We start from the raw sequence: 19,814 nt of genomic DNA, 5'->3' as shown, positions 1-19,814 counted from the left end.
CTATTCTTACAAGGAACTATATCCCTACACCCTATGGAAATTTTCCCTACAAGAGACTGAAGTATTTTTTATACTACGTGGAAGTCCTTTAGATTCATTCCTGAACTCAAATCAGCATGAATATGTAATAACCAAAACCTTCTAACATATGTATATATATGTTGTTTGATAAGGTGCAATAAAAAAAGAAGCTGGGCCAGCGTGGGGTGAAGAAATGTCCAAACAAAAGAAAGATCAAGGCTGGATGAATCTCCTGTGCTTGACTAAGACTTTGTCTATGTAGACTAAATTTTTAAAACTTCTCAAACACTTCAGCAAACCATGACGTTACCCCAGCTAAACGGTTAGCTAAACCACCACCGAACACTTAAATGATAACATTATTAGATCACTTACCCAGTGAACTTAACATGGAAATATCAAGAGAGACATCTGAATATGGTTTCACAGACAAAAAATCCAAAACAGAAGTGTTACTGTCTCCAATTGATTCTCCAACCTGATTAAAAATACAGGAAACAGGAGAAAAAGACTCAAATGAACTGTAGATGATGATAATGACTAATTATCACAGCAAGTGTGATTCTTCAAAGTGACTGCTTGCATGAATCCTCACTCTAGAAGTGTGCACTAATGTATGAGCATAGCACTTTCTGGACTATCAGTCCGGTCTGGCCACACTCCCTTTGTGTTGCCAAGACTTCTTCACCTGAGGATATCCCCAGGGTTCAGCCTCAACTACCACCTTGTCCCTCCCATTACAAAATAATGGGGAAGAAGGGCAGGGAATGTGGTTTCCAGGCAATCAATCATCCCAGACAACTGAAGTTACTATTGAAGGTGATAGTTTTTTCCACCTTGTATTACCCCTGTGTGCTATAAACAACCTAAGAGTCCTACAGAATGGCTTAGTCCAGTTCAAATAGTAATTAAAAGCTATTTTTTAACATTCACAGAACGCAGATCAGACTCCCCTGGTAACAAATGAACCCTAGTAAAAAATACAAGTAGGCAGATGGACTGACAGAAACCACTTTTCATAAGAACTTGGGCTTCTAAGCACATCATCACTTTATCTTTATGGCATTGTATACAGTGGATCAGCCATGAGTGTTCCTTCTGCATCCTCACCATGGAGATGAAAGGAAAAGGAGTGGAGCCCCAATGAACATTTCTATCCAGAAAGCTCTCAGCGTGTATGTTTCACCTACTATGGGAATCACGGCATACAGCGTTTCAAGACAGCCATTTCAACATTAATTTTGTAAATCTAACAAAAAGGCAGCACTTGTATGAATTATACTGAGTGATCACAAATACATTCTAAAATTGATTACAGAAACTATTACCGTCAAATGAAATCCTTAGCAACGTCCTTCAGGGCTGACTGCCAAGGAATATAGCAATATTATTTGCTATCAGCATGAGTATGTCTACAATGCAGCTGGGAACGTGTTTCCCAGAATGTGCAGACAGACATGTGCTAGCTCTGCTCAAGCTAGCATGCTAAAAATAGCTGTGTGGTCGTGGGCATACAGGCAGCAGCTTGAACTAGCCACCCGAGTACGTACCCAGGGGGTTGGGCTGCTGCTGCAGCCACACTGCTATTTTTTAAGCACGCCAGCTCAGAGCTAGCGTGTGTCTGGTCATGAGTGTTGGGCTGCAAACGTTGATTTTTTAAAAAGGAAAATACACTTAGGCTTGTGTTTGGAAAGCACAAAGAATTACATGGATCCATTAGAAACTAATACATTAGAGCAATTTCTGTTCCATTGATCCTTTTGACTGTTCTAAGTTTTCAAAAGCTAAAACAATTCAGTTCCCACTTTACTGCAGCCCATGCACAACCCACACTGTCAGAAGAGGTTAAGTACAGTGTCGCAAGGCTTGATTCTAAAGCTGCTCTCCGGGAAGAACTTCCACTGACTTCAGGCCAACGGGAGTACTGAGCCCAAAGCAGCTTCAGCATCTGGACCTCACAGAAGATATGGGAATTTTATATATAAAATCATATAATCTGAGAGAGACACACACACACAAGTCCACATCTGATTCTCCCATGTATAGTGCAATCAATCAAAAAGTGCCAAAAGATATTACAGGGTTTTGTGCAAATTTTTGGAGATATCCTATATAACCTCCTATGTAGTTCAGAAAACCCACAATGCAAATTAATGTATTAAAATTTCAGCACACTTTTCAGCAGATGATAGTGTATCAAATTCAAGATTTGGTGCTTATGTTCATATTGCATTTATCTGGTAAAGACTATGTTCTCTAATCCACCAACCATATTCAGTATTTCCACAAGATTTTCAAAAAAAAAAAAAAAATCATGATCCACAGTGTGAAAGCTAAAATATGTACATGTTTTCATTGCTATAATGGGATGGAAACTTAAACGTTAATCAGTGGCTGACCACCAAGATTTAAGTGCGCAGACCAACAATCTTTCACTCAAAAAGATTCCTATCTTTATTTAATGTAATATTTGTGCTTATGGAATGTAAATTCCATAAGCATGATGTAAGTTTGGATGTTATTTATTGCATTATTTTTATAGCAATTTCAGATGCCATAAATCTGAATTAAAAAGTAAAGGTGGAATTGTAAGATATGACTAAAGTAAAACCAATCAAAATTCTCCCCCATTGAAGGGGTTTGGATTTTCTTATTTGCAAATACCTAAAATATAATATAAATAATACATTTAAATCCCCTAAACATAAACATTCACGCTCACACACACACACAAAAGTGAGGCATGGAGTAGATAGAGTACTCAGTCCCACTCTCTTCTGCTCATATAAAATCTATAAAAGGGAAATGTAATCTTACCATAATCTGTTTGGAGGAGTCTGGGCAGGTATTGCGCAATCTGTGTTCTTCCTTTATGAGAACTGGCAGTACCTAAAATCACCAAATCAGAGTCAAGTTGTTAACATTTAACAATTTAGCATTCTACTTCTCGAGGATTCCATCAAATAGTCAATAACTTCACATGGGTCTGGACTTGTGACCCCACATAAAATTCTAGCATTTTGTGAGTTCTTTGGTAGGTGAAATTTTTTACAATCGACTTGCTTCAACATTGCTCTAATAAGCCACCCCCCTCCCCCCACACACAATGTAAGCCACTTTAGCAGCAGCAGTGATGTATAATAGCCCCTCCTCACAAAACACACTTTACATTTCTAGCTTGCTGTATAATAAATATACAGCTGAACAAATCATAAACAATGAATTTTGGAAGACGGGAATATTCCACTAAGTACTTTTCGAAATTACAGGTTGGAAATAACTGTTCCAAGGACCCTACTATATATTCTTCCAATAAACGTTTTTTAGCTAAGTTCCCTGTAAGCTGCGCAGCAGCCTATTTAGCGCCGTGCAGGCGCTCAGGGAACCTGCCCGCCTGGGACCTGCCGAAGCCAGGGGAGGGTGCCCCTCCCCAAGCCCCAATCCAGCCCGGACCTGCCGCAGCTGGGGTGCCTTTCCCCCAGCCGTAACTCAGCCTTGGACCTGCTGTGGCCGGTGGAGGGGTGGCCCGACCCCAGCCCCAGCCCGGATCTGCCGCAGTGCCCCTCGCCCGGCCTGCCGCAGCCAGGGGAAGGGTGCCTATCCTGCAGCCCCAGCCCTGGAACTGACATGGCGGGGAGAGGTGCCTCTTCCCCAGAGCCCAGATGCTGCTGTGGGAAGAGAGAGCTGGGAGGAGTCGTCTCTCCTCGTCATAGCCCAGGAGCACCCTCCTGCACCCCAAACTCCTCATCCCCAGCCCCACCCCAGAGCCCGGACCCCCTGCACTCCAGCCCTGAGCCCCTCATCCCTGGCCCCACCCCAGAGCCTTCACCCCCCAACCCTCTGCCCCAGCCCTAAGACCCTCATTCCCGGCCCTACCCCAGAGCCTGCATCCTCACCAGAGACCTCCCCCCCGCATCCCAATCCTCTGTCCCAGCCCTGAGCCCCCTCTCCCCCGCACCCCTACCACATGAATTTTGTTATGTGTACCAATATGAAGGACATGTGTCTCACATCACCTCCATATTGGTGCACATACAATTCATTCCGCACATGTGTGGGAAAAAGTAGAGGGAACACCGGGTTTTTACCTGCATCTCAGTATAACTTACTTTAACTTCATCTGGTGGTTTCATTGGAATGTTTCTCCTCTGCAAACAAAGTTAAAAATTATATTCAGCACAAGCAGAGATTTTGGTGCACAATATTAAGTATTTCTAAACCCTTTACACAAAATGCGGATTAAGTAGTTTTAACAAACATTTTTCACATACCTGCCATAACATCTGGGTGCTTAACAATTTGTCATTTAGTTTAATTATGATTGAATTCTTTTTATACCGTTTCTCCTCCCCATATACCACTTCCATATGTATTTACATTTTATCCAATAATAAATCAGCATCTGACTTCTCTAGTGCTAAACTTGAAAACACTTTTGTAATGCACAATAGCTACAACAGACTATTATATTACAATTTTAAAAGATATTTCGTAGTATTAAAGCTGAATCCACTGGCACCAACATAGTTGAACTGTGTTTATGATGTAAACTGACCATTAAGAATAAGGGTTTAGCCATTCTAATTTGCAACAAGAGTTCAACTTGATGTACAAGTTAATAGCTCAAAAGGACTTTTAAAGGTGTATATTGAACAGTTTCTTTTTATATGTAGAGGAAACATTTCTGGTCGGCTTTGCTTTAAAAAGATTGTTTCAGAAGCTAATTTGTAAAAATATTTGTATTTTCTCCCTCCTGAAAATCACGGTATATACATATACACCTCTGCCTTGATATAACACTGTCCTTGGGAGCCAAAAAATTGTACCGCGTTATAGGTGAAACCATGTTATATTGAACTTGCTTTGATCCACCTGAGTACGCAGCCCCTCCCCCCCCAAGCACTGCTTTACCGCGTTATATCCAAATTTGTGTTATATCAGGTGGCATTATATCGAGGTAGCGGTGTACTAACTTTGCATAATAGTTTTCTAGAATAAATAACACAAAGATATACAAAAAGATTCCTATGTCATACGTTGGCAGAAAGCCCAAGAAAAAAACGTTTTTCTTGTAATTATGGCTCTTTGAGAGGATCACCCATGTGGATCCAGAGCATGTCCTGAAGGAAGGAGGTGGTGTGTAGGAAACTGCATACAAGCCCAGGATCCAACATCTGGCTGAATCTCTCTCTGTATCCTTGGGCTCGAGAGGTAGGGGTGTGTGGGTGTGTGTGACTGACAGACAGACAGAGACACACACACACACACACACACTGGAGGGGCAGAGTCGCCTTCCCTTCCCCTTCCCCCCCCCCCAAGATGTGCTCAGCTGGCACGTATGATACTATGATACACCCAGATTGAGGGCCCAACAAAAGCATAACAGAGAAACAGGAACTGGTTGTCGTAGGGGTTTCTTTAACTCTCTCCTCCTGGGGGAAAACTTTTTTGTTGTCTGTATGGTTACAGACATACTTGCTGACAGGCATTTTGAAATTAATTATCAAAATAACTGAAGCCAGGGTGGATAAAAATCAACGATTTAAAAAATAAAATAAAAATAAAATCAGATTTTTTTGATAAAATGTTTTTGGGGAAAAAACCTATCTAAAGATAGTTTTAATTAACATACATTATAGCTCAAAGATATCTCATCATGGAATAGGGATTATAAATTCTAATTCTATAGTATGAGACGATATATTCATGTAATGTTTAAGAAAATCTTTGTAAATGAGTTTCAATAGTTCATGGATTAGGGTCCCAATTTTATGGGGTTTCAGAGGTTTCTGTATAGATTATTTAGGTTAATCTTTCCGTCTACCCAATGGGACTCAGTGCTCCGTCTAGAAGATACCATCAGAGATGCTTAGTTTTGCAGTTCTCAAACTGTGGGTTTGTGTCTCCAGAGATAACATGCTTGTTAACAGTAAAATGTTTTAAAATAAATAATATATAGAGGTGAGAAATAACAGACCTCAACCCTATTGTCCCTCTGCAAATTTGTGTACACACAGTCAGTCCTGACCTCTCTTTAAAAGTGCAAAGTTTCAAAAAGTTCAATGACTAGAAGATTGTTGGGGTCAGAATAGATCTGGACAAGAAGAAGTCTGGAGATAAATGTGAGAAAGGAGGGACAAGCAGTAGAAACAAAAGTGAAACTGTTTGAGCAGCATATTCCAGAAGTCTTGAGGTCTTTCTGAGTGTAGCCTTCATTGATTTGAGATCTACCATACCATTCTCTCACTAGAAGGAAAAACCTATAATGGCAGCAGGCCGTAAAAGAGACCCAGTTTGGGAATAATAAGACAGGCATGCGTGCAAAATGCAAACAGTGCAACAAAGCAATGCAAGGCCTGTTTGCCTAAATGAAACAACATCATGAGAAGTGTTCCTTCTCAGGAGGAAGCTGCATTGAAAACGATTAAAAGAACTTGTCTGAACATGCAGGATGTTCAGGTTGGTAAACTTTTTCATTACATACTTCTTTCTTAAGGACTGCTTGTCTTTCTTCCGGACTATTCTTGAATTCTCATGTTTGAACAAAAATATAGTACACCTCTACCCCGATATAACGCGAATTCAGATATAAAGCAGTAAAGAAGTGCTATGGGGGGGCGAGGCTGCACACTCAAAGCGGATCAAAGCGAGTTTGTTATAGGTTTCACCTATAACAAAAACAAACCTGCTTTTAAAAAAACTTGAATGTTTAACTAAATTCAAAAATTCATATGCTTGTTTTGTTAAAACATTAAAACATTTTGTTAAAACGGAAGGTTTTTTGGCTCGAGAGGACAGCGTTATATCGGGGCAGAGGTGTAGTTACTCTATGGTACTATCATTTTAGATGCAGATGTGATAAAAAATAAATAGCTGAAATAGGCAGATCTGCCTTTAACAATTTCACCTTTAAAGTAGTACTGAGTGTCAGTGAATGCAATGAGTAATACTAAATGAGCAGTATGGTAATAACAATTAAATAACTGCATTGACTTATTTTGTTTTGGAGAATCCATCCTCAACATATAGGATTCTGAAGACTATCCACCTTCAAGATCACCATCATTTTCTAGAGTTTCAGAGTTATCTGCCAATGATAGTGTTTCAGTCACATCATGTATGTAACATAACCACAGTCTATCATCTGTAGCAAAAAAGAAAAAAATCTCCATCATCCAGAAACAACCATAGATAAGTTTGTGATAAGAAGCAGCAGATTACAAAAAGAGATAATTAATGAAAAAATTGCCCGGTTTGTTTATGCAATCTCTCCTTTCTGTATGATTGAGAACCCACACTTTGTTAACATGGTTCAGTCATTAAGACCAGGATACAGTCCACCCAACAGAGCAGACGTCGCAGGCAAATTGCTGGATGAAGTGTATGAAAGAGAAATTGAGCAGTGTGCAAAAGGTCTAGAGGGTAAAATTGTTAACCTACGTCTTGATGGGTGAAACAATGTCCACAATGACTCTGTTGTATGTGCTTGTGTGACAACAGAAGGGAATGTCTTTCTTACAGAAACAACCGATACATCAGGTTCCAAGCTAATAACATACAGTTGCAGTGCTCATTTGATGCACCTCCTAGCAAAAACCTTCAGTGTTCCAGAAGTAAAGGCTAATGTTGTTGAAACTGCAAAATACTTCCGTAACAACCACTTTGCAGCAGCTGCTCTGAAAAAAGTGGGAGGAAACAAGTGAACTCAGTAGTGGACTGTTTTGAGCACTATAGCAAGAACTGGCCTAGTCTGATGACAGTTTGTGAACAAAATCATAAAAAAATAGATGGCACTGTCACAGCCAAAGTTCTCAACACTGGGCTTAAGAGAAATGTTGAACACATGCTGAGTACCCTGAAGTCTATTTCTGTAGCCTTGAACAAAATGCAGGGAAATAGCTGTTTTATTGCTGATGCTGTTGACATTTTGAAGGAACTTAGTGAGATCTTAAAAAGAGAAATTAAAAAGAGAAATATGCAATGACAGAGTTAAATTATGAGCATTAAAAAACCAAATGGGACAAGCACCATCTCCAGCTCATTTTCTTGCAAATATTCTCAATACTCGGTACCAGGGTCAAACCTTAACTGTTAAAGAAGAGAAGAGTTGGCAGCTATGACATGGACATCCAGCAATCAGCCCTCCATAATGCCAACTATAATAAACTTCAGAGCTAAGGGTGAACCATTCAAGAAATATATGTTTGCTGATGATGTTTTAAAGAAAGTCACACCAGTGAACTGGTGGAAGACACTTAAGCACTTGGATTCAGAGACTAAGTGATAATCTCACTTTTAACAGCAGTAGCTTCTTCTGCAGTGTAGAAAGAATATTTTCTTCCTTTGGACTAATTCATTCCAAATTGAGAAATCGTTTGGGGCCCGAAAAAGCAGGAAAGCTTGTTTTTCTTTTCCAGATTACAAACAAACAGGAAAATGAAAGGGAAGACAACTGAGTTAGCTGCAGAAGCCAATATTTTAAATTTCACCACCCACACAGTTGATTGTTTTTAATATTTCATTTTAACTATTTTAGATAAAAACAATTTAACAAAAACAAACCTGCTTTTAAAAAAACTTGAATGTTTAACTAAATTCAAAAATTCATATGCTTGTTTTGTTAAAACATTACGTTTGCAGCTGAAGAAAAAAAATCCAGAATACATACGTTGTTGTTTTAGTTAAATAAAACAATTTAAATGTCTGTTTGGTGATGTTCTCCTCCTAAAACAGCATGGCAAGAAAATCCTCCAAATATTAATGATTAACTTGCTGAACTTCATAAATATCTGCTTCAACTACCTTTGGTAAATGAAATAACCAAACATTCATTCATTTTCTGGTATAGCTGTAAAACTAAACTGAAAAGTTTTCAAAATAAATCACTTTAAATATGTATAGTGTGTACGTTCTAAAAATGAAACCTACATCTATCTCTGAGTTGTGAAGAATATGTATTAAGGTTATAACCAGGGCCGGCTCCAGCTTTTTTGCCGCCCCAAGCGGCGAAAAAGGGGAGGGGGGGAAGGGGAGAAAAAGCCACGATTGGCAGCACTTCAGTGGCTGCTTTACCGCACCGCTTCATTCTTCGGCAGCAATTTGGCAGTGGGTCCTTCTCTCCAAGAGGGACTGAGGGACCCACCACTGAATTGTCACCCAAGACCCGGACATACTGCCCCTTTCCATTGGCCACTCCAAGCACCTGCTTCCTGCGCTGATGCCTGGAGCCGGCCCTGGTAATAACAACCAACAAGAATGCATTTTTATGTAGAAATCCATGATTAAATCGAGTCTTCCTGACTACTGATTTAAATCTAATCCACTCTGAATGAAACTGATGGGATTATTTAGTGTTATTTTGAGAAATAAAATATGCAGAATTTTAAAATACTGTGCACATAATTGTTAATTTTTGGCGCAGAATTCCCCCAGGAGTACAATATATAAACTATAGAGAAAAACAATGCCCAAATGAGCACAAAAGGGGGTGGAGGTGGGAAGAGAGAGAGAGAAATGACCAGGGAAGCATTGAAAACACGGCACTGGTTTTTCTGTGGCCAAGCAGGAACTGAAGGGTATTTGAAGCCACACACTCTTTTTAGTAGAAGGTCTCTCACTTTATTACTTCTGTAGGTCAAACTCATTGCCCATACTAGGGGCTCCTTACATTCCCCCTGCCCCACCCTGCAAAAAAGCTCCCTGTGTGCTACCCTCCCACCTCCCTCTATTTCAGGGACGCTGTCTCCCTGCCACACACACACACCCCTCCTCATGCCAGGAGGCTCTGTGTGCCCCCCCCATGCCAGGGTCCCCCATTTTTCTATCCCCTTGCCAGGGGCTCTGTATGATCCCCCATTTCCCTGTTCTGGTTTTCACCAAAATCAACAGGGTTCTGCCCACTGACACCCAGAACGTTGTGTGAAATTCTGGAATTGATTAGATGCTGTGTTCAAAAGTTAGCTCTTTACAGACTAATACAGAAGTGCTAACTTAGTTTGGTCAATAACCTCAGATCCTGTGCTAGGAGTAGGAGAGAGGAGGATTTCAATAAATGCTGCTTGCTGGAAACATCTGTGCTTGCACACTAAAGGTGTGTCTCTCTTAGAACACTGCATCCATATGGGCAATTCTTGAAAGCAGAGTGGTTTTTAGAGTGTAGATAACAGGAAACCATTTTGCAATTCCTTGTTAGACTGTTTTCTCATGGCTGTGTGACTGTTACTTCCTATTAATGCTGTATGCACACAAAGGAAGAAGTGATCTCCAAATATGGTGCATTTGGAAGACAGCTGCAATTTCTTTAGACATTTCAGGTTGCTTAAAAATGGACATTGTTAGTAACCCTAGTAATATAGAGCCCAGCATTAACATGGTAATTTGTTTTCCAAACAGTTCCTTATACTATTTTAACATTATGAATAACTAATTTTCCCATAAAATATTGTGTGTTTAAAACAGCTAAAACATTTCCTGATAAATTAGACACCTTTTAATGATACTTAGAAGTGAATGCTTAGGGATGAGACTAGGACCATCCTTATGCTGATTAAACTGTTTGATTAACTTCACTTCTGCATAACTGGGACCCACCTGCTTTAGCTGATAAATGGTTTTGGAATGATCACCACCAGTAATCTGATCCAGAAGATCATCCACTATTTTCTTACTGTAATTTCCAGAATCTTTCACAAATTCCTGTAAGCTAGAGGAAATGAAGATAAGGAATATTTAATCAGGAACTCAAAACAGTTGCATTTACTAAGATGAAGCTTGTGGCTTTTAAAAGGATTGACAGTTTAATGGAAAGTAGCAGCTTCTCTCTCCAGGAAGTGATGGCTTTGCCACTGCTTCCCATGCAGACTGTACAAACTTGAAATAAGAGTTTATCAAAGATAAAAAAAATTGTAGTTTGCTGTAACAGCATTAGAAACCTGAACAGGTCTGAAAGTAACATGCAAGATCTAAATATTTTACATTTGGCTTCATTAAAGAAATACGCAAAACTGACTCAGAACATATTTTCTATATTTTTTTCTATATACTTTTCTAGTAATAGAAGAAAGAAAGAACAGTGATATGTATATAATGAATTATACCATTACTTTGCAAGATCACATGTACTACCACAGAATAGATATGCCAGGCATTATTCACACCCCGGGCTCGGAAATTTTGCCCTGATCTCTGGATGTTAGACGCTTCTCTCCAGCTACACAGGATTTACCAACCTTTAGTACAAACTGCTGTTAGAACTTTAAATATTTGTTCACTGACAAATAATTTCTAGACCCCATTATTTCTGTCACAGAAATACCTGCCAGTTTGACCCTGTAAAGCCTTTTATTTCAGCACCCAAACTAGCAAACTTTAACAATCTTTATCACTTTACAACTTCAAAGTGTGGCCAATCCTTAAGTAAGCAGGCCTTGTAACAGCCTTGTAATGTAGGTTAATAAATATCATCATCACTTTAAATTTGGGAAAATTTAGGCAGAGAGGTTTGCTCAAAGTTGCACAGTAAGCCAGTTTTAGAGCAGTTATTAGAAATCCAGGATTTCTGGGCTCCTACTTCTTCTCTGCTTGGCCCATTAGTCTGCATTGCCTCTCTGTAATTTGCTATGAAAAAGCACTATGGAATATTATCTCTGCTAATCTAAGGAAAAATCTCTTTTCACAAAGGAAATAAGACAGGCTTAGATTTCCCTGTTAAAAAAATGCTTACCTTAAGGCACACTGTATCCCAGTTTCATCACCATATGCTGAATATAGCAGTTCCATTTCATCTGATTTCAGATCATGAAAGATAGAGTTGTTTTGCATTGAAAGTGCTGTACTAGCACTTGTAAGAAATGTGACTAGAATGAAAAAAAAGGAGAAAAAGATAGGAAGTTATCTTGAGTGTAAAAGCTCATCTGGAAAGAAAGAAAGAAAGTCCTGTTTCCTTCCTGAAGAAAGTATAGAACGCTACACTGGTCCAAGGTCCAGTTCTTTTATATCAAGCCTTGACCTATACCAATGCCAAAAGGGCACTGCAAGACCACAGAACCAGTGAGACTATTTTAAAGTTTGATTTTTATGAACCACTGGGAAAAATCACGATTATACCACTAGAAAGCAAGACATTTATTGCTATCCACAGGGCTAAAACATTTATATTTAGGACTGGCCATTCATAAAATATACCACCTAAAAACCATATTCTGTTGGCCACCTTGCTTTCTTTTGCTAATTTAATTCCAATATGATTTAGCTGAAACCAGTATTTTTATTTGACAACCACAACTTCAATTCCAGACTTCAGCAAGAAAAAGTATTATGAGGTGTTAGTTGCCAAATCATGGCAGACAGAAAACTATTGACAAGTTTTACAAAATTAACTTAATCAACAAACAATGAACCACTCCCACTTCACTACAGATTTAATAAAGTGACACTTAAATGTTAAATCCAATCTCCTATGACCTGCTGAGGTTAAACATTTTGGCAGACCAGTACACAGTTTTTCAGCATCAGTACGTTTTACCCAAGCAATGCTAACTGCCAAATCATCAGAAAGAAGAAGTTATTCACTTGGTGCAGTAATGATGATTCTTTGAGATTTGTGTTCCTATGGATGCTCCACTGTAGGTGTGTATGTATCCCTGCACTGCTGATCGGAGAACTTTGGTATCAGTGTTTGTTGGGCTCGTGCATGCACTGTCTCTCCTTGTGCCTTGCCACGAGGCTAGCCAGCGTGCAGGCTAACCATCCTCAGTTCCTTCTCTACTGCCGAGTCATAAATGAGAACTCAGAAATAGAGGGGAGGAAGGCAGATTGTGGAGCACCCACAGAGAGACACGTCTCAAAGAATCATCATAACTGCACAAAGTGAGTAACTACTACTTCTTCTAGTAGGGTCCCTATGGATGCTCCACCATAGGTGACTCCCAAGCAGTACTTCTGGAGGGCTGGGACTTTGGAGTCAGGTCGGTTACAGATGACAGCACTGTGGAGCTGAAGATGGCATCAGAGGCAGAGTCCCCAGTGATCACATAGCGTTCTGCGAAGGTGTGGACTGACAGCCATTTTGCCGCTCTGCAGATCTCTCAGATAGGGACATCCTCAAGAACAGTGACAGATGAGATCAATCTTGTGGAACATGTACATTATCAAGTCTGGAGGAGTCATGTTATGAATTTGGTAGCACTAACTGAATTCGAGACCCACTTGGAGAGTCTTTGGGCTGATATTGCTGAGCCTTAGAGCTTTCTGCCATAGAGAGTAATAGTCTACAGGACTTCCTGAAGGCTCTTGTCCTATGGAGTAGAATACTAGATGTTAGGAGATTCCTAGGGTATGCAGCATGGCCTCCCTCTTGTCTTGGTGAGGCTTGGGGTAGAAGATAGGAAGGTAGATTGACTGATTCATATGAAAAGAAGAGATTACCTTAAGAATGAACTTTGGATGCAGTCTGAGTGTAATCTTGTCTGGGAAGAACACTGTGTAATAGAACTTCTTGTATTTCCCTTGAGCATGAGCTTTCTAGGTGCTGGAACCACATGAGAGCCATGTTTTGATGCAGAGAATCCCCAAGTTGGGATGTATGGTTTGCCCTTTGTCCTGTGAGAGGAGGTGAGGAGTGGTCAGAAGGGAGATCAATGGGCACACTGCGAGCAGCATCAGGTAAGGGTACCAGGTCTGCCTTGGCCAAGTAAGAGCAATCCGGATTATGTGAGCTCTGTCCCTCTTTACCTTTAGAAGGACCTTCTGCAGACGAGGAAACAGAGGAAAGGTGTAAAAAAAGGTCCTGGTCCCAGGGGAAAAGGAGTGCATGGCCCAGAGAGTGCTGTCCCATCTTGTTCTGTAAATGGCTAACAGGTCTGTGGACGGTATTCCCCACCATATGAACAAGTCATGAAATACTGACAGGTGCATCTCCTGCTCATGGTTGTGTGGGAATTTGCAACTAAGCTTGTCCAGTATCAAGTTCTGCGTACCTAGGAGGTAAGCTGTGGACAAGGTGACGTTATGAGAGATGCACCAGTTCCATTGCTTCTGTGCGTAGAGAGGGCGACCTGGTCTCTCCCTGGCAGTTGATGTAGTTCATATAGGCTATGTTGTCTGTTAGGATTTTCGTATGTGATCCTGCTATCCGTGGAAGGAAATGGGCACTGGCATTCCAGTAGGGATCTCTCTCCGCAGGTCGAGGAAGTTTTTGATCCTGGTAGGTAGTGACAGGGGGTTGTCCAGACTGTCTCTTTTCGGTCTGTAAAAGAAACTGAACCATAGTTCTGGGCATCGCATATGGAGTCTGGTGTGTGATATCACAGCTATGCTTGCCGCCATATGCCACAGGAGTTGTAGGCAAGAGTCTGGATGGTATTTGAGGACTGCATTGAGCTATGAGTGAGACCAGGGATAGGAACCTGTCTTGAGGTAGGAAGGCTTTGGCTTATAGTGTGTCTAGGTTGGCCTTGAGGGTTGACTTTTGGGTGCTGATCTGAAGGCCCAGTTCTGTGAACCAGTTTATTGTGGCATCACTGGCTCGATGAGCCTCCTGGAGCAACCGGGCTCTGAGGAAACAATTGTCCAGGTAAGAGTAGATCATTATCCCTTGTGAGTGTTGATGAGCAGTTACCACACAGAGAACTTTGGAAAATACTCTGGGGTTGATGTAAGTCTGAAGGGGAGGACTCTGTAACGGTCATGCCCCAGAGTAAATCTGAGAAATCATCTGAGAGCCAGTAGCATTGAAATATGAAAGCAGGTGTCCTGTAGGTCGAGGACCAAAAACCAGTCTCTCTGTTCCAATGATGGAATGATCGGCAATAAAGTGACAATCTTGAATTTCTGAGCCTTGACCAACTTGTTGAGAGCTCTGAGCTCCAGAATAGGTCTTCAACCTGCCTTCCTTTTGGGTATTAGGAAGTAACAAGAGAAGAACCCCTTGCCTCCTAGATATTGAGGTACTGGTTATATAACTCTAACTGCAGGAGTCAATCTATTTCCTGACATAGTAGACTTCCGTGAGAAGGGTCCCTGAAGAGGGACAGGGAAGGGTACTGTGGAGTGGGTAGAAAGGTGAAATGGATGGAATATCTGGATAGGATAATCTCTAGGATACATGTGTCCAATGTTGTGTGCTCCCAGGCACCGTGGAACGCTGCCAAATGGGTGCATGGTCACAGACAGTAGTGTGGAATGGTGTTGCAGCACCACAATCTGCCTGTGAAAATGGTGTTTAGGGGCAGGGGGTTGGGATGAAGATTGAGAACGAGAAGGTTTACACATTTAGTAAATCTTCCCTTTTTCCTTTGGGGCTCATAGTGGCACTGTGATGGGAATTGAGATAAATAGGGCCTGTGCTGGGATTGGGGGCTAAAACATCTCTTTTTCCCTGGTGTGTAGACTCCCAGTAACCTGAGGGTGGCCCTGGAATCCTTCAAGATGTGAAAAGGGGAGTCAGTCTTCTCAGAGAAGAGTTTCACACCCTCAAAGGGGATGTCCTCCACTATAGTCCGGACCTCCTTTGGGAATCCCGACAGGTGGAGCCATGACACCAGTCTCATCACTACAGCCATGGAGATGGACCTGGAAGCTGTGCCGGTGGTGTCAAGAGCCAACTGCAACAATGTTTTTGTCACCAGTCATCCCTCCTGAATGATGGCCTTAAAAGGATTCCCGAGAACTCTCCAACAACTTGTCAATAAAGTCATGTAAACTTATTGTAATCCGTGTAGTCGTATTTTGTCCTGTCTGGTAACTGGCAATGAAACTGTAAGGTGGATGAGGAATACGGCTTCCTATCAAAGAGATCGAGGCACTTCCAGTCTCTGTCATAGGGTGTTGCCCTGGAATTATGTTACCGGCCACGAGACTTTAGTGCATCCACCACGATGGAATTGGATAGTGGGTCAGAGAAAAAGAACTCTGATTCCTTTGTGGGGACATAATATTTCTTGTCTACCCTCTTGCATATCGGGGCTACCGATCCTGGGATTTGCCATATTGTTTTAGCCGGGTCTAAGATCGCTTCGTTGATTGGGAGGGCAATTTTCAAGTAGGACTAAGAGTGGAGGATGTTGATGAGCTAGTGGTGCATGTCTTTGACCTGACTTCCTCCAATGGCATGTGGAGGGTATCCACTACTCTTTTCACCAGCTTCTTAAACAGGCAGAAATCATCTGCCATAGATGGTGGTGAAGGCATGACCTCTTCATCTGGGGAAGAGGAAGATATGGCTTCAAGTGTTATCTCATCCTCTGTGTCCTCTTCTTGCTCCTTAGTTTCTCGAGGCTCTGAGGCCCTCGATGCTGCGGATGAGGGAGCGTGCCTGGAGGGTTGTTAGGCGATGCTTGACGCTTGCAAGGCAGGCTGTTTCTGTGCCACCCAGGGGTCCCAGTATGGCGGCATATGGCCTGGTGGAGGTGCCCATGGATGGCCATACCAAGATAGTGGTGGTGCCACCTGCTGGTATATTTCCAGACACTGCTGATCATGGGTCCCATATGGAGCTCGGGAGGAGTACTGTTAAACCCCGTCTGGATCATTATTTGATCCCTCACTTGATAGTGAAGGGGTATGACACGATTGTGGGGATATACTCTGTGCTACTAAAGTTCACCGATCAGCAGACACACCTACAGTGGAGCACCCATAGGGACACTACTTGAAGAAGAAAACATATTTTATTCCCAAGAAAACATCCAAACGTATGCAGCTTTAGAAAAAAATTTCTTTTGCAGAGGTTACATTCAACTGAACAATAATGAAATCAACATAGCATTTTAATACTGTTATTTTCATTAAGTTTGCTTTTTGTTTTGATAATTAACATTTGCATTCAGTTGCAAATACAAATACTATAATTTATAAAAACAGCTAACTGTACCAGAAATGTGGAGACAGAATAATCTGGAATTATTTGCTTTCTATAGTTTGATCAAGCACTTACACTAAAGTTAAGCTATTTTCTTTCTACAGATTTACCTTTGTTTCTTCGTTCATCTTTAAAGCCCAGTGTAGTGAAGCCAGGTAATAATTTGCTTGACAAAGAACTCAGATCCACTGGGTGAGTTTCTTCCTCTATAATAATTTGATTAAATAAAAAATTCGTATTATACATTTAATGATCTTTTCAAAATACCTTAGTATAAATTTCATATACTTCTACTTATGGAATTAAGATTAAATAATCATCACGAGTATTTCGATACTTGTCACAATGATAGAAGATGCCACAAAGCTAAACAAAAGTAAAACATAATATTAAATGATATGCATGAAGTACAGCCACAATAATCAAAGTTCTTGTTCTAATTTTCAAACACATTCAATTCAATATAGCTAAATTTCAATCTTTCAACCACAAGTTTGGTTAGTTTTATTTGTTTTTTTAAGTGCACAGTATAACCTTAATACTTCCTCTTGCCACAAGAGCTGTAACAGTAACGTATTACATCATGCTTCAAGTTTTGTATGCTTCCAAAAAAAACAGAACCTGTAAAATGAATCATGTAAACAGTAATATGTTTATAGAGAACAAGGCTACAACGAAAGAATCAGAATCCTAAATTAATGTACAAATTGTAACTGTGATTATGGGGACTTTATGCTAAAGTTGCATAAAAACTGTTTCATTAAAATAGTCAGCACAAGAGATGCTGAATGTGCACTGTTTCCATACTTAATGAAAAACACATTATTATACTTACAATGACCTCACTTCACATTAAGAGACTGGGCCATTTGTCTAACTTGCCAGAGATGTGCTGTCCCTTTAAGGACTAGAGATTTACCAGAGTTACCAGCTACAGCAGCTCCATAGCACATCAGCATGGGTACCTTAACCCATCCTCCCCATCTCTTCCAGTTACTTGGGGGGTGGATATTCATACCCACATCTGTGCAGTAAAAGCCTTCTCTTTTACTTGGACCAGGCTGAGCAGCACTCATCCTCCTGCCCTCCGTAGTTAAAATACCAGGTTTCATCATAATCCACTGTGGGCATTATGCTAGTGGCTCCTTTTTCAAAGGGGGGTGGGGGTGGGCAGGAATTTTTCCCTCACCACCAGATTGGCCAAGGTGAGGTGGGTTTTTTCACCTTCCTCACAGCAGGCTGGGGGCTTAGTGGGCAAAAATCTAAAGGTTAGGCAATGATGTCACAACTTATTATGTAAGCTTGGGGCAGATGTCCAATGCAGGTACTACACAGGGTATGGATATGGTGATCAGATAGCATGGAGTGGGAAAGGATTTAAAGGAGGTATTCTTTAAAAGAGTAGAAAAAGACGTGGGGGGAGTTCAGGACTCCTATGACTGGTATGGCAGAGGCACCCCCTATTTTATAGCCCTCCCTTAACCCTCATTTGGGGAGTAGGGGCACAGTGGGTTGGCTGGGGAACAGGATCAGTAAGGGGGGCGGGGTGCCTGCCAGCAGCCCCCTGGGTATATGTAAATGATGATGGAATTATCTGCACTGTACAATTCTATCTGCTGGGTACTCCCAGACACTTAGGAATAAAGCTGCAGCCTAATTAAACCACATTCAATGTCTTCTTTCCATCCAGCACTGCCGGACAATGGCATTCTCCTTTATAGTGTCACAAAGATGTACAATAATGTATTGTCAATATTAGATTTTATAACCCTCCTAATTACTACAAGCAACTGTTAAATCTCCCTCTGTTGGTCTCAGCCTTCACCCCTCTCTGGCCACAGCACTGTCTAGCGAAAGTTAGCAGACAAACCCCCGAATGCCTTCCTGCTTTCACCAGCAGCCTGATCTGGCTCCACTGCTCACCACCGAACTCTCTCAGCTCTCTCCTTCTGGAGCTTCCCCTTCCTGAAGCTCTCAACCCAGCTCTGCTCTTCTTCTGAGCTCTCTCCCCATTTCTGGACCCTGGATTCTGAACTCTCCCCGGCCTTTCGGCTGTAGCTCATTTATAACTCCCAGACGCAGCCCCGCCCTTCTCATTGCACCAAATGAAGGTGCACCTGGACTGAAACAGGAGAGCTGGACCCTGTTTCATTTTAAGGGCCAGCTACCCTGTTACACCACAGTTACCATTAGAAATACATCGTTAAAAGAACTAAACACTTACCTTCTGCTTCCGGATCTGATGAATTAACCACACTGAATAATAAAGATCCATCTCCATTCTTTTTCAGATAACCCATCTGTAAACAGAAGTATATTGATAAAGGAGTAGCCCTTATACTCACTGTTATAGCTCAAAACAATCCAAATTTGAAACACTTGAGATTTTAGTTTACACAGGCTTCTTTGAAAAAAATTCCTACCTGAACCTGGCCTCTCTTATACTGCATTGGTATAGCCTTTTTCAATAAAAAGGAATGTAGAGTCCTGGCTGTACAGTAACTTCCTTTTAATGAATGCTTCAAAGATGGAAGACGTCCTTTGGAAAAAATGATACTTTGTCCCTTATCTGACTTATTCTTAACTCAGACCTAAAACTTGCTCCCTGGGCAGGAAATCCCATATTAATTCTGGACCTCAGTTTCATTTGTTCCATTTTCTAACAATAAGGATTTTTAACTGTCAGCAAGAGAACGTAACTCCCTCCTTCAAGAGCTTTCTAAATCCCTGCTCTTTAAAGTGTAAGAGTGAAATCCTGGCCCCACTGAAGTTGATGGCCATTTCACTAATGACTCCACGGGAGCCAAGATTTCACCACAGGTGTCCATGCTGCCAAGGCTAGACTGCTTTTTGTTCCAGTAAATGCAACCATCGTGCCCATCCTCCATCATATCCATTCCCAAATCCAGTGTGAACTGCTTGTTTTCACATCTCT

The 19,814-nt window shown here is 41.1% G+C and overlaps 1 protein-coding gene across 6 annotated transcripts in view; it reads right to left on the bottom strand.

Annotated features, from left to right (window-relative positions):
- BRD9 (bromodomain containing 9) overlaps positions 1 to 19,814 on the bottom strand; it is a 54,966-nt gene that overhangs the window by 3,905 nt on the left and 31,247 nt on the right. For all 6 annotated transcript variants that reach the window (XM_045003839.1, XM_045003840.1, XM_045003841.1 and 3 more), the window contains exons 9-15: positions 19,104 to 19,179; positions 16,990 to 17,085; positions 11,744 to 11,876; positions 10,612 to 10,723; positions 4,131 to 4,169; positions 2,839 to 2,910; positions 397 to 499 (exon numbers count right to left, since the gene is read on the bottom strand). In XM_045003839.1, the coding sequence (XP_044859774.1) occupies positions 397 to 499; positions 2,839 to 2,910; positions 4,131 to 4,169; positions 10,612 to 10,723; positions 11,744 to 11,876; positions 16,990 to 17,085; positions 19,104 to 19,179 (631 nt within the window). The remainder of the gene's footprint in view (positions 1 to 396; positions 500 to 2,838; positions 2,911 to 4,130; positions 4,170 to 10,611; positions 10,724 to 11,743; positions 11,877 to 16,989; positions 17,086 to 19,103; positions 19,180 to 19,814) is intronic.

The sequence above is a fragment of the Mauremys mutica genome, chromosome 2 (genome assembly GCF_020497125.1).
Source record: "Mauremys mutica isolate MM-2020 ecotype Southern chromosome 2, ASM2049712v1, whole genome shotgun sequence".
NCBI lineage: Eukaryota > Metazoa > Chordata > Testudines > Geoemydidae > Mauremys > Mauremys mutica.
Note: the sequence above shows the minus strand (reverse complement) of the source record. Positions and strands in the feature narration are given on the sequence as shown.